Source organism: Myotis lucifugus, unplaced genomic scaffold (genome assembly GCF_000147115.1).
Source record: "Myotis lucifugus unplaced genomic scaffold, Myoluc2.0 scaffold_0, whole genome shotgun sequence".
NCBI lineage: Eukaryota > Metazoa > Chordata > Mammalia > Chiroptera > Vespertilionidae > Myotis > Myotis lucifugus.
The window spans coordinates 37,936,937-37,952,523 of NW_005871048.1; the positions used below are offsets into that span (position 1 = coordinate 37,936,937).

A 15,587-nucleotide genomic window follows, 5' to 3' on the forward strand; every position below is an offset into this window, starting at 1 on the left:
CATGGGCACAAGTATGCCGAACGATTCCTTATCTAAATATTTTTCCTTCTTTTTAGACTGAGGCTACTTTTTGTGGAGGAGGAGGAAAAAGTGCTGCTGATCTGGCTGCTACCATGGAGGGTGCGGGAATGACACCTAATATCCTCCTTTCCTGACTTGAATAACTTTAAAACTTCGGAGCCTGTTGAATACATTGCAGGACTTTAGAAGCCAGACCAAGGGCTACCTCTCCTGCTCTGAGAAAGTTCTGAAACGGTTGGAAGGCCAGTGTGAGCAGGCGCCCTGTGTGGGCTGTGGGGGGAGTAAGGGGGAGGCGCGGTTTGTCTGTTGGCCGACACAGCAACCGGGTGTTGAAGAACCTCTCATCTGGTGGAGGAGCTAACAGACTGGCTTGGGTCCTTGTCTTCAGGTGGTGGAGAATGGAAGAGCTGCTCAGTAAAAAGTTAAGAGCTAGAAAACTCCTCTGGAAGTGCCTTCTTTATGGTATTCGGCCACCCTGTCCTAATTAAAGTTCAGGTTATGTAGTTATGTACACAAATCTATAATAATAACAGCGTAATATGCTAATTAGACCGACGTCCTTCTGGACAACCTTCCGGATGAAGCCGCGGTGGTGGGGGCTGAGGCCGAGGCAGCCGCCGTGGCGGGTGGGGGCCCAGCCCCTTGCACGAATTTCGTGCACCGGGCCTCTAGTTTTAACATAAAAGGCAAATGGTCAAGTTGGCTCACTTTTCCCTAAGTGGGGACAGTGCTAGTGGATACAGCGTCCCTTCCAAACAAAGGAAGCAAGAGAAGTTGCCTGACGTTACAAACAGGTCTAGTCACTGTCTGAAATGTCACTTTTCGTGCGGTCCTGTGGTTGCATTGGACCTCAGTTCTTTCAAAGGCACTACATGGTCTCACTGGACGCTGAACTTCTCCTCAACTGCAGCAGGAAATGTTCACACAGCATGGACAATGGAAACGAAAACAAAACCACGTTCACCTTCCGAAGCATCGGGCAACTGCTCGCAAACGAGAGAGGAAACCCTCCAAGTTAATTCCAAACATGTTATTTTTGAAAATAGGGTAAAATCCAATAAGCCACCTGTAAACATCATTTTTCTCATTTCTGACTGATTGCAAGTCTGTCCGAGAAGAATGATCACAGCCATTTCCTCTGGCCCATGACCCTTCCCTGCTGGGGATTTATGGGCTGTCTGGGAGCGCGCAGATAAACACGCTGCCAGGAGTCAAAGGTGGGCACCCAGCTAATTATAGCCACGTGGGAGATGGCGCTGTTCCCGAGGCCGCTGTGGCTCCCCACACAACCCCTCCCCCAGTCATCATTATAAATGTCTGAAACAGGAACATCGGGTTAAAAATAAAACCTTTGGGTGATTTTAAAAACACGCACAGTGACATTTCTTATTTAAAGTAATATTCTAGGAACTACTTATGATATATGCTTCCAGGAAACTCCCAGCTCATCTCTGCAGAGAAGCTATCTATGACCGAAATGACTGGGGCCGCTCAAGTGTGCCCGCCAGGGCTAACAAATGTTTATTTGTCCAGGAGATGCTGGAAGATAAGCTGCCCATACAACCTCCCTTTCCTTGGACGCCTGCTGTATGTCAGGCCTGTGGAATCCACTGCCAAGTTCTAACCCTGGCATCTTACATGGAAGTAGCCATCCAGCTTCATGATGGGGACTCACTACCCCCCACCCCCCCCATATGCCTACTGGTTAAGAACATGGGGATCAGACAGATCTGGGGTCAAATTGGGGCTCCCGTGGCTCGTGTGCACTTGTGCGAATTATATTATCCCTATACTTAAAAAAACCCCTGATATCATGGGAACCTCCCTGAGAACTGATGCAAGGAGTAAATGAAGAGCTTATGTAAAGCCCTTCGTTCACTGGGGTCTGACATGTCGTAAGCACGAAAGCTGTGCTGCCCAACACGGCAGCCACTGGCCACCGGGGCACCCGAGCCCCTGACCTGTGGCAGGTCCAAACGGAGGCGCGTGCTGCCAGTGAGAGACATACACCGGGTTCTCGGGGCTTCGTATGAGAAAAGAATGTATTAACATTTTTTTACACTGATTACATATTGAAACAACACTTTTGTACATACTGGGTTAAAGCAGAATTAATTTCATCTGTTTTTTTTAAAAAATGTAGCTTCTGGAAAATTTAAAGTTAGTTGCGTGGCTCACATTCAATTTCTTTGGCGAGTGCAGCGTTGGAACGCTCCCTTCTTAAATGCGAAGCTCTCTGAGGCCTGCCTTCCCGTGATGTCCACTCCCTGGACCTGGTCAGTCTCAGAACTTCAGCACAAGGGGGCACCTTTAGGAAAGAGTCTAATCCCTGGTTTGACAAATAAGAGGGCCTAAGACCTAAGAGGGCCAGTGGTTACAAAGGTCACTCTGCTTCCGAGAGTTGCGGGGAAACAAGCTGAGCTCCCTTTCTTCACCCCTCCTCGACCCTCAGGGGGGTGCCAGGACTGTGTCCCCATCCCCTTTCCACCACTTTTCTTTTCCCAAGTGAAATCCCTCAGTTCCTTAAGCCCCTCACAACTGAATTTAAAGAGAGTTCATAGTTCTGCTCACATTTCAGTTTGCCAGTGAGCCAAAGACGTGTCCTGCTCCCCACCCCAATGCAAACACAATATTCTCGATATGGTCTGACCACATAAATCATCTGGTTAGCGTATTGGCCCCATGACTTCAAACAATATGTAAGACAGGCTGACAAAACCAAGGGCTCTGGCGCCCTATCTGAATGGGGAGGTATTAACTCTGAGGAAGAATTAGGGAAAAGAGAAAGAGAGAGAGAGGGGGGAGGGGGAGAGAAAGGGAGAGAGAGGAAGAGAGAGAGGGGAAGGAGAGAGACAGACACACACACACACACACACACACCCCCAGGCTGCTTATTCATCATAGCTGTGCTCACATCCCACTGTCGGTAAATGAGGCTACATGATGCTTGTAAACTGGCGTGGCCCCTTAGGTTTGGCCATTCCACTCATACAGCATCTGCTATTACACTCTGACCAGTAGCATTTCTGAGCCGCCCCTTCTGCCATCTGCCTTACAGTGTACCCAAGGCTGAAAAGAAATTTGTGTTGTGGAAGCTCAGGAGTATTTCCAGTTTAAAATTCTAATAATATGATTACACATTTGATCACCCAACTTCAAATATCACCTTAGCTATTTAAGCTCTCATACTAGTTTGGACAAAAAGCAAGGAAAGCTCTCAGTTGGGATGATGGATGCCTAAACGAAATCATGTGATAGGAAAAAATTCTTAAGAGATGACAACTTAAGCACTCATACAGCTAAGTATGATTAAAAAACCACAAATATTTCCTTCTACTTATACACATACTTTTGTAGAAAAAGAAGCTTAATAACAAAGGCCATACAGATCACATATTTTAAGATGAATTATAAATTATAATGAGATTTACAATTGGGTAGTTTTTTCTAATTTACGAGGTGTTAATGCATGACTTCATTTGCTCATCATAGCCCTTCCTCCCCCTCCCCCTCTTCTCTGATTGATGGCTGAGGACACTGAGGGTCAGGTGACTTGCTCTGAGTCCCATGGCTAATAAGTGACAGATTGAGGCTGTAATCCCAGGTTTTCCTAGGATTCCTCAACCAGGCCTCCCCCTCCCCCCCTGATTCTTTTACTATCACCATGCTTGGTAGCACTGACAAAATGGCAATCACCCAAACGGAAGCTCCCTATTCCATAGACACACAGAAAGGAGACAATAAAATGTTTCTTCCTGCTCCAATTACATGCCTTCATGTCCCTCACATCTGTCAGGAGTATTTCCAGTTTAAAATTCTCTCTTCTCTTTGGCCTGGAAAGATGCCCCAGCATCAGGTATGCAATAACTACTCTGCTATTGCTCTCAATATTTACGCTAAGATTCTTGAGAGTACAAAGAATGTAAAACCTGGTGACCAAGAAAATGGTCCCTGGAAGATTTAAGATCTTTTAAGTCTGAATCTATGATCCACTGACTAGCCACACTCCCTAGAAAAGGGTTTTTTTGTTTGTTCTGAGCCTAGTTTCCTCATCTGTAAAATATAGTTAATAACCTCTACTTCTTGGAGTTGTTGAGAGTATTACATGACATAAATGTCATTATATATGTTATTATGTATGCTATTATCTATCTATATCTCTATATATCTATAGGACAGTCCCTATACATGTTATTTGCTATCATTGTCATTTTCATCCTCATTTAATTAGTAAGAATTATGAAACTAGCATGGAATTAAATTTACAGGCATAAGGATGAACAACGCCTCAAATTCTGCTACTGTAGATACCCCCAAGAATACGAGTTTCTCATTACTGGAAAGCTAGTGATTTTGTAATTAATCATAAGAGGGCATTTCTAAAAGTGAAAAACACAACTCATTTAACAAGGAAGCAAAATAATTTTTGACAGAAAAAAGCCAGGTATTTTCATGTTCCAACTATTTACATTCCATGATTATAAACTTCATAGTAATTTCTGAAGGCATTGTCAGATTTTAGTTAAATTTGGTTCTCTAATGAAGAGTCTCAAAAACTACATTGTATGTTTGAGTTAGGAATTTGGCTTATTAGCTTGGAAAAATCATCCCCATAAACCAGCATTTCAAAGTGTATATTAATAGAACTTCAATGATCTGATATGAATTTAAAGCATGTCAGTGACTAGCTACTTGCTTTTTAGATTTTTAGACTTTAATTTCCTCACCTCAAAGATAAAGACTCAGACTAGATGGTCTCCAAGCTCCCTGTCATGACACATTTTATAATTATCTATTAGTAGCAAGATTTAAAAATATATACTTTAAGTATAATGTATTTGGAAGTAAGGCTTGCCTAACCTCTGGAGCTAACTCTATTGAATCTTTGGGCAATACCCAAATTCCACTTTCAGGGACAGCTAATTGGCCAATCTTCAAGTCAATATTCTCATTGATCACTGGGCTATTTAGTGAAGTATGCCAACAACAGGATCTTGAAGCGTGCCCACAGAAAGGCTCTCTAGACCCCAGAGGTCTATGAAAGCAGTGAATTATCAAGTCTATTAAGACACTGGCCCAACAGCCTTTTCTGTATAAATGGAAAAGATTCTATAATTCACATGGAATTGCAAAGAACCCAAGTAGCCAAAAGAATCTTGAAATAAAACCACTGGCTGGCTCTACTTAGCATGGATATTAAAGGGCAGACTATCTGTTTTCAGCACACAGTGGGCAGCTGGGAGGGAACCCCTCTAGGGCTGGGGCAAGCAGGACAAGGCCCAGGTTTCCCTGACTAAGACAGATGGGCCTGACTTTTTTAGTTTTGCTTTTAAAAATGTGAATTCCCCAAACTGGCAGAACCATGGGACTCACATTCAGAAATAAGCATAAGTACATATGATATTTAAATTATTTAATATTTTAGACTATCGAAACTGTGATTTACATTCATGAATGCAGGCATTTCACTGAGAGCATTTAGAAAATGATGTTCAAATAGCAGACAAAACCAATTATGAAAAAAAAGTCTTTGCATTATTTCTAAGCTCAAAGCTTATGAGATCATAGGATACTTGACCTAATTTAATTTGCATGGCGGGAACACACAATCTGTATTTCCAGTTCCCTTTCATTGGCACTTGCTCAGAGGAACCCAGGGAATAGACTGCACCATTTCCCCCCTTTGCTCTGTTGCTCTGCCCTGTGTTCTGGCTGCACAACTTTTTTTTTTAAATATATTTTCTTAAAATATATTTTATTGATTTTTTACAGAGAGGAAGGGAGAGAGATAGAGAGTTAGAAACATCGATCAGTTGCCTCCTGCACATCTCCTACTGGGGATGTGCCCGCAACCAAGGTACATGCCCTTGACCGGAATCGAACCTGGGACCCTTCAGTCCGCAGGCCGACGCTCTATCCACTGAGCCAAACCGGTTTGGCATGCACAACTTTTTTTAAAAAAAAATATATTTTATTGATTTTTTACAGAGAGGAAGGGAGAGGGACAGAGAGCCAGAAACATCGATCAGCTGCCTCCTGCACACCCCCCACTGGGGATGTGCCTGCAACCAAGGTACATGCCCTTGACTGGAATCAAACCCGGGACCCTTGAGTCTGCAGGCCGACGCTCCATCCACTGAGCCAACCAGTTAGGGCCTGGCTGCACAACTTTAATCTGCCTGGGTCATCAGTAGTCTAAAGGAACTGCACTCAGTTCGCTGAGGCCAAGGTTATGTATGAGTCCTGCATCTTGTCCTCTGAAGATTCAGACTCTTCAGACAGGCAGGGACCTGTCCTGGCTTGCTCACTGCTGTATCCCAGCATCAAGCCCAGTGCTGTGGACACAGCATCAGTACTCAGATATTTGCTACATGAACGAATAGAGCCTTAAGTGATAGGAGGATAAAATAAGTAAGCATAATGGAAGCAGCACACATCACAACACAGCACACTGAACAAACTTTTATGGCCATGGTCTGAATATCTGGAAAAACATCAACTGGAAATGAGTGCTGTCTGAAGCATGTCAGGGGCAGAATAGAAACTCCTGTCACAAATGAAAGCAACCTCAGAACTCAGGGCATGCAGCTTGAAAGTCTGTGTGAAGTATTATTTAAAGACACATTTATTTCTTTTGTCTCTATTCTCATGTCCATTCTCCATCTCACCCCAATATGCAACTGTTCTAATGTGCAAACACATATCCTTTGGTTTATGTGAGTTCTTAAAAACTGTATTGTTTGGTGAGCAAGTATTCCTGGTTTACGATGTTTGCATTTATGCTGCCATCAGGGATCTTATTCTTTCTTACTCTGTGGTAAAGAACTGGTATGGAATATCCAGGAGGCCTTGAGGGAAAGAATACCCTATTATTTAAAAATTGAATGCTTCATTTGAAATCTTTGGGAGTGGGAAGTAAGGTAAAAAGTTAAAGCTGATAAGTGTATCCAGGCTTAGTTTAATAGAAAAGAAGGCTAATAAATTAGATGATGGCATTATGTCATATCATGTGTGTGCCTTTTACATAACTATTTTATACCACAAATCAAATTTGGTTCACGGTATTTCCTCACTAATCTTCTGACCACTCTGAAACAGATATTTCCCCTGGGTTAGCTAAAGACTTTTACAGGCTGAGTTAATAACTTCATTTCTTAAAGGAAAATAATCACATTACAATAAGAAAAAAAAAGACAGGCTTTATACACTATTATAATATTTAGTTCCCTCTTAAATTATAAAGAGTCTATTGTCATTTGTTTGGTTAATTGTTTGATGGGCAACCATAATGCATTTCAATATGTAGACATTTTGAAATGAATTATCTGGGGATTTAGCCTTGTTTGAATTTGCATGGTTTAAGATGCATAATTGGGAACATGTGCCCTTTAAGCCCCAAACTTACTTTATCATGAGGCTTTGGCCATCTATACCTTCACCATCCCCTAAGTTGTACTTGCTTGTCAAGGAAAGGGAAATCTCAGTCTTTGAGAGCTGATTTAGTGTATTCGCCTTGTTAGGGTCATTGGGATCAATGGCTCCTTCCCCTGTAGAAAAAAAAAATTGTTATTCCCAATTCACTCATTGTGATGGTGCATCAACAATGTAAGATAAAGGTTCCATGGGAAAGGTAGGCTCAGTAGTTAGACAGGAGATCATAGTCTTCATAAAAAAACCCCACATCCCAATACACTTAAAGTGGCTTTTAAAAGTCTTTGATTTTGCCCGGCTGACATGGCTCACTGGTTGAGCATTGACCTATGAACCAAGAGGTCCCAATTCGATTCCTGGTTGGGGCACATGCCTGGGTTGCGGGCTCGATCCCCAGTGTGGGGTGTGCAGGAGGCAGGCAATCAATGATTCTCTCTCATCACTGATGCTTCTATCTTTCTCTACCTCTCCCTTCCTCTCTGAAATCAATAAAAATACATTTTAAAAAAGTCTTTGATTTTGCCCTATCCAGGTGGCTCATTTGGTTGCAGCATCATTCCATGCACCAAAAGGTTGCCGGTTCGTCCAGGTCAGGGCACATTCCTAGGATGCAGGTTTGATCCCCGGCTGGGGCGCGTACCGGAGGCAACCAATTACCAATTGATGTTTCTCATGTGGATGTCTATCTCTCTCCTTCTCTCTCCCTTCCTCTCTCTAAATATATTCTTGGGTGAGGATTAAAATACTTAGATTTTAAGTTAAAACAACATGGGACACAGATATTCAAAATATGAAAAATTACTAAAAGGGAGAATTGTTAACAAAATCCTTAGAGATTTTGAGAACACAGCAAGAAATTTCTAATAAACTTGACGCTTTTCTTTCTTTATGAAATAGGTTGACAGATATTATTTATGATGTATTTAGAACTTACCTTCAAGAATATCAAAGTGTTTTATACTATAGGACACTACAAGTTATAGAACCTTTAATGTAGGAAGTAGCTAGTGTACTTATTATTCTTTAAATAAGCTTAGGTGATAAATTCCAAAAAACTTTTGATCTAGGATCGGAAAGACAATGAGCCAACCAACCAACCAACCAAACTACTACAGACAAGCCAGAGAGTAAGTAGAAGGGATACGCTCTTACCAAGAAAAGATTCCACAGTAGGTACTTCTCCCAGCAATTCCAACAGTTCATTCAGTAAGTCATTTTTTTCAGGTGCAATCGCATCCTGGTGTTCCAACAGGAGCTGTATAGAGAAAGCAACACACACAAGTAAATTCTTAGCTGATACCATATTGATACAGTTTCCAGTTTTTCATGGTAATTTTATTGATATTGTTTGAATCTTAATTACAAGTCTGACATTTATTAAAATTAGAGACCACAGAGGTACAGTTTTTATTTTATCTTAGAGGGACGTGTCTACTTCTTGTCAAAAAATTGTAGCTTTGTGAAAGGTGCTCAACCACCCCCTTTCAGCAAGGTCTGCTGAGCGGCAGCCTTCTTCCACCTGATCCCGGTGCTCGCTCCTTTATAGAAAAAGTCAAAGTTGGGGGAAACATTCTAAAATGAGTCAAGGTGGTTAACACTGGTAGCCAACTGGAAGGGCATTTCCGTATGTTTTCAGAGAAGAATTATGCAGTAATTAAAAACTACAGCTACTTTGAAAAAATCACCACTACTGTCCGGCTGGTGTGGCTCAGTGGTTGAGCCAGATCCATGAACCAGGAGGTCACAGTTTGATTCCGGTCAGGACACATGCCCAGGTGGCCGGCTTAACCCCCAGTAGGGGGCAGCTGCTTGATGATTCTCTCTCATCATTACTGTTTCTATCTCTCTCTCCCCCTTTCTGAAATCAATAAAAACATGGAAAAAAAATAACCACTATTAGCTATTTTAATCTGAATGGCCCTGAATATCCTTCACGGGTAGGGATGGCAGAAATACCCATATGGTGCTTTGGCCTGAGACCTAGACATACCAGCTGGTTCTCCCTTTCACCATCCCCCTCCCAAAAGATCAAAGGTGAGTAACACTGCTGGGGTGTTTTGCCAAGTCTCAGAAGAAACATTCTTAACTTGGAGGAGCAGCAGCATTGGAGGGGAAAACTGAAGAACAGCACAGCTGTTTTTGTTTGTATTTAGAATTAAATGAAAACAATGTTTCCAAAGTATGGGACTTGTACCCCACACCTGGTGATAGAAAATAATTTTAGTTGTTTTGCATAACTATCTTACAAAACTGGATCAGAATGATAAAATTCATCTTTTCCATTTTCAACCTGTTTTTAAAAGCTTTATTTAGATATCATTAGCATATCATCAAATCTACTCATTTAAAATGTATGATGTGATGATTGTTAGTATATTCAAAGAATTGTGCAACCATCACCACTATCTAATTTCAGAACATTTTCATCACTCAAAAAGAAACTACCCATTAGCAGTCACTCTCCATTACCCCATCCTCGTAGTCCCTGGAAACCATTAATTGACTATCTCTCTCTCTAGATTTGGCTGTTCTGGCTGATTCATGTGAATGAAATCATACAATCTGTGGCCTTTTGTACTGGCTTCTTTCACTGAGCATGATGACTTCAAGGTTCATCCATGTTGTAGCATAGATCAGTACTTCATTCCTCTTTATGGCTGAATAATCAGTGTTCCATTATATAGAGATATCACACATCATTCATCTGTTGATTGTCATTTGTTTCCACTTTTTGTCTATTATGAATAACGATACTGTGAACATTCATGTATAAGTTTTTGTGTGAGCATGTTTTCATTTTTCTTGAGTTCAAACCTACGAGTGGAATTGCTGCATCATACAGTAACTCCGTGTTTAATATTTGGGAATTGCCAAACTGATTCCCAAAGTGGCCGTACCATTTTACACTTCTACCAGCAGTATATGAGAGTTTCAATTATTCCACATCCTTCCACATCCTTATTATTACTTGATTTTACTCTAGCCATCCCAGTGGGTGTGAAGTTGATATCTCACTGTGGTTTTGATTCACATTATCTGATGTGAATTTGAGCATCTTTTCATGGGCTTATTGACCATGACTACGGGCAAACCTCAGAGACTGTAGTTCAGTTCCAGACCACCGCAATAAAGAGTATTACAATAAAGTGAGTTGCAATCTTTTCATTGGTGGAGGGTCTTGCCTTCAATTTGTAAAAAATGTGCAATAATGCAAGGTATGCCTATATATCTTCCTTGGAAAAATCTCTATTCAGATCATTTGCCCATTAAATTAAAAAAAATGTTTTTATTGATCTTTAGAGAGATAGGAAGGGAAGAGGGAGAAGGGAGAGATAGAAACATCTATTGATTGGCTGCCTCCTGCAGGCCCTCTACTAGGGATTGAGCCCACAACCTGGGCATATGCCCTGACTGGGGATCAAATTGTGACCTCCTGGTTCATAGGTCAATGCTCAACCACTGAGCCATACTGGCCGGGCTCTGATCCATTTTGAGTTCATTTTTGAGTAGATTTGAAGGGAGGGGTCCGACTTCATTCTTGGCATATAGATTTCCGGTTGCCCCAGCACCATATGTTGAAGAGCATTATTTTCCTACTGAACTGTTTTAGTCCCTTGTTGAAAACAGAATGGACCGTAAATTTGAAGGTTTATTTCTAGACTCAGTTCCATCCCCTTGACTGGTATGCCTATCCTTATGCCAGTTCCAGACTGCCTTGCTTACTTCCTTTTCCATTCTCTTTTAGTCTGCAGGATCAGTGGGGGAGACAGTGTCTGTTTAATGCCGAGCTTTCCTTAACATTTCGTGACACTTGCTAAGTGGATTTTTAAGGAAGGGAGAGGAGGTCTCAAGGTGCACAGCTTCAAGGAAGCAACTATATCCAACTCCTCAGTTTTCATTGCATTTATTTACTTTTAAAGTTTCTGTTTATTGTAAGGCATGATAGTTTTCCCGCTATAGCTAGAGGTATTTTGTTTTAAAGCAAAGATATATATATATTTTATGTTTAAAAAAAAAGGTACCTGAGTTGATTTAAAGAAAGACATTATATAAATAATAGAGGCAATATAAAGACATAGTGAAATGTGGAAGGACCACATATAGCATATGTTTTGGGGGACGACAAGTTAGAGACAAGAACAAAATAAGCAATTTGGAGAAATCTGTGTTCTTGTCTTCTGACGAGACAGGACAGGTGATCTGGCTACTGTCCTTGGAAGGGGGGCCAGCTGCTACCTTCTATTCTGATATTTACAGAACACAAGAATTGCCTAAAAATGTCTCATTAAAGAGCTTATTTTGAGGTTGTATACATGTTCCTTAGAGAACAAGGGGCAGGCATGTGGCCACAGGCTTGGCACGTCACGCTGCTGCGTGCTTGTGTCTGCATGTGGGCACCTCCTCACTTGAGACAGACAGTAAACAGGACAGACTTTCTCTGAAAGGACATTACTCCCACGTTATTATGTCTGCTTCCTGCCTAACACATGGAGGGACTCCAGTCACGCACTGTGTTTCCCAGGATTGGATTCTGTTTTCAATTTTCGATCACAAAAGGAACAGACTAATTCTCCTTAAAAAGGAACAGCCCAAATGAATACAATAACAGTGTTCTCTCTGCTGTCCTTGGGAAAGAATCCCTCCTTCTAAAAGCGGACTCCCAACACTTTCTGCAGGAGGGCGATGCCCTCAGAAAAGTGCGCCACCATGTGAACATTTTCTTTGAGGTGGGTGATCTACCGTAGAAATAGACACATGGGATGTTGCTCAAATATGAATGAGTCTACCTGCTCATTAGAAAGTCACTTTTGCAAATGATACATTGCTGGACGTGGACATGTTTCCTTCGTGATTTTGGGTGTTTGTATATAAAGATAAGAAGCACAGCCTCTTCATTTAATCAACCAACTCACTCCTGCAGCTGGCCATTCAGACCTGCCTTTGTTTGGGGTCCCTCACAGTTTTTCTGGGGAGCTTGCTGAAATGTTGAGGAGGTTCCCTGCTCTAACTCTGAAAAAGAGAAATCAAAAGTAGATCCAATCTTTCTTCCAAACCTCAAGCTTTAGTTTCTTAGAAGAGCTTAATAATAAAGACTGAATTTTGAGCAGCCAATGTTGCCACTTGTTAGCATAGCTTGTTTGATGGGGGCAGGGGTAGGACCTCTAAGAAGTGTGTATTTGTTATGTTTTCCTCCTAGCTGTGTAGCATCCCAAGTTGGGTGTATCCTCAACCACGGCTTCTTGACCTTTAGTGTGTCTCTGGACCACTTGGGATCTTGTTAGAATGCAGGTTCTGACTTGGAAGGTCTGGGGCACATCTGGAACTCATCTCCACAACTTGGCTTGGAGTGGCAAGGTGCAAAACTAATCTCGAAAAGGTTACCTTTTAAGAACCTAGAATTTTCAGGAAATAAGTTCAAACTTGTCTTTAAAAAGGCAAAAGAAAACACGAAGCCCCCCACCAAACACTCTCAGTGCTTAACCTCTCTTTACTGCCCTGCCCCCAACAGGCACTTAATACACAGGCGATGGTGCTGCTGTTTGCAGAACCAGATGGAGACATTATGACACAGCACAGACTAAAACTGCCATTTCTAAGAAATGAGGGTTTCCAGAATAGAAGTGATTCTTGGTAGGTGGCTATTGTGGGTGGGTGGCTGGGGGGGGGGGGGGTGTCTTCTTTTCCCTAACTTTGAGCAGTCTGTCTGTTTCCTCTTTCTTTATGTCCAAAATTAGAATAGAGAAAACATTTTCATTTTCCCATGGAATTACTGGAAAAGCTGAGAGGATTCCTGAAAGGGAGAGAGACAGTATACGGCGGTGCAGGCAGTGTGGCCTTAGCGGGTGGGGAAAATACCAGGCCCTGCCCCTGCTCAGGGCTTAAACGGCACACTCACAATCTGCCTTTGCAAATAGAGCATGGAAAAAGTAAACTTTTCTTGGAAGAAGGAGTTTTACTAATGCCTAAGAGTCAGGGAATAAATGATCAAATGTTTCGTAGAATTAAGAACATGAGCATTCGCACATGCTTACATAAGCCCCGTAGAAAGACTAAGCATTTTCAAGACACAGCTGTCAGAACGCAGAGCCTTTTCTAACCCCACTTACTGAATGTGTGTTGATGATTTCTTCAATGGAAATATAAATGACGGGTTTGCTGACTGTCACCACATCTGTGTATTTATCCATGTTAAACTTTTCTTCTGGCTCGGGGACATCACATGCTTCTTTGAAATATTTCCTAATAAAGAAAAAAAAGTCTTAAGATAGTCAAATGGGTGAGTTAAACAGCCTTATAAATAGTGAGAAAATCTTGAATGATGACTAATTCTTTGTTCTCTTGGTGGTGGTGGTGGTGAGGGGGGCGGGGGGCGGGGAGGGGGGAGTTGTTACAGCATCTTCCAGGCTGGCTCCTGACTGTGGAAGCCGAATCCATGTTTCTGGATGTTTAACCCAACTCCTCGGACGGGCCCTGTTAGTGACTCAATATAATCAAATTATGGGCAGGTCATTTAATATGTATTATTTTAAAAATGGCCCTAAAATTTAAACAAAAATATCAAGACTATTAATCCTTGATCTAAGAATCAAGACTCCCTACAGAAAACAATTCAAAAAACCACCAAATTTGCTACTGTATTATTTTTTAAATATATTTTTATTGATTTCAGAGAGGAAGGGAGAGGGGGAGAGAGAGAGAAACATCAATGATGAGATCATTGATTGGCTACCTCCTGCATGCCCCACACTGGGGATCAAGCCCGAAACCCAGGCATGTGCCTTGACTGGGAATCGAACCGTGACCTCCTGGTTCATAGGTCAATGCTCAACCACTATCCATGCCGGCCAGGTCAAATTTGCTACTTTAAATGTCACAAGCTCCTAGACCAGTGATGGCGGACCTTTTGAGCTCAGCGTGTCAGCATTTTGAAAAACCCTAACTTAACTCTGGTGCCGTGTCACATATAGAAATTTTTTGATATTTGCAACCATAGTAAAACAAAGACTTATATTTTTGATATTTATTTTATACATTTAAATGCCATTTAACAAAGAAAAATCAACCAAAAAAATGAGTTCGCGTGTCACCTCTGACACGCATGTCATAGGTTCGCCATCACTGTCCTAGACCTTCAATACTCTAACAACCCTTCAGAGCTTCTGTTATCAATTTGACAAAAGTTTGAGTTACGTCTTCTCTACTCAGTTGATCCAAACAGCAGTTGTGGCTGATGGAAATACTATTAAGGATAGACACACAACGGCGTACAGTGCCCCATTCCTCCAGAACCCAGACTCTAAAGCGTCTGCTATTTTAAGCTATGGGAAGTGTAGACAGAGAGAGCAAGAAAGCCAGGTGTGCTGGCATCACGGTTTTGGAGTGATCCTCTGCACAGGGAGAGTAGGTGTTCTATTCCATAAAGTTGTAAATATTTCAGATGCCTCAAAGGATCCCTGGTGTATATCCTAAGGGTACCCGAGGCTTTTGTGCACAAGAACTGACCTCTGCCTTCCCACCCCAAGGCTGGGGGAAGTGAATGGCAGGCAGCCATGCTGGGGTGGGCAGGAGCATGTTCCCATCTGACAACTGGTCTTTTGCACTTTTTTGTCTGTAATTTATCACTAGTTGCTGAAGTATATAAAGAATAAGCATTAGAGGAAGAGGGAAAAACAGAGGAATTTAAGCGTTGAGGGGAGGGTTTTGAAGAGTTGGGAACATAGATGGTTAACAGGTATAATCTGAGAAAAAAGTAGAGGGAAGCTGCCACAGCAAGTAAGGGTTTGCAGGGAAATGGGTATTATTTTTTCAGTCAGTGAGAAGACCTAACCTTAGCAGCTTGAGAAATCGAAACTTCTTATAGTGGGAGGATTTGGGGGATGTTTTTAATAGGAGGCCACAAATTCCAAATAGAGATCAATAATCAGATCTTTGTCAGGAGATAAATCACTACCCAGAACACAACTGAGGAATGGGAAGTTATCATTTTCCAAGTGAGGAGTGGAAGAGGCCACAGTTATGTCATGCTTCTCTGACTGAATGGCAGACAAGAGAAAACTGAAGGCCAAGATGAACATGCTTCCTCAGAGAGCATCACGTGAGGGGCTCTTCCTGCTACTCTCACTCCTTTCATGTCC

At 41.9% G+C, this 15,587-nt stretch overlaps 1 protein-coding gene across 1 annotated transcript in view; it reads right to left on the reverse strand.

Annotated features, from left to right (window-relative positions):
- The window catches only part of IQGAP2 (IQ motif containing GTPase activating protein 2), a 264,782-nt gene that overhangs the window by 11,944 nt on the left and 237,251 nt on the right, over positions 1-15,587 (reverse strand). Inside the window, exons 28-30 of the mRNA XM_023750558.1 lie at positions 13,560-13,692; positions 8,605-8,707; positions 7,427-7,568 (exon numbers count right to left, since the gene is read on the reverse strand). Of these exons, the coding sequence (XP_023606326.1) occupies positions 7,427-7,568; positions 8,605-8,707; positions 13,560-13,692 (378 nt within the window). The remainder of the gene's footprint in view (positions 1-7,426; positions 7,569-8,604; positions 8,708-13,559; positions 13,693-15,587) is intronic.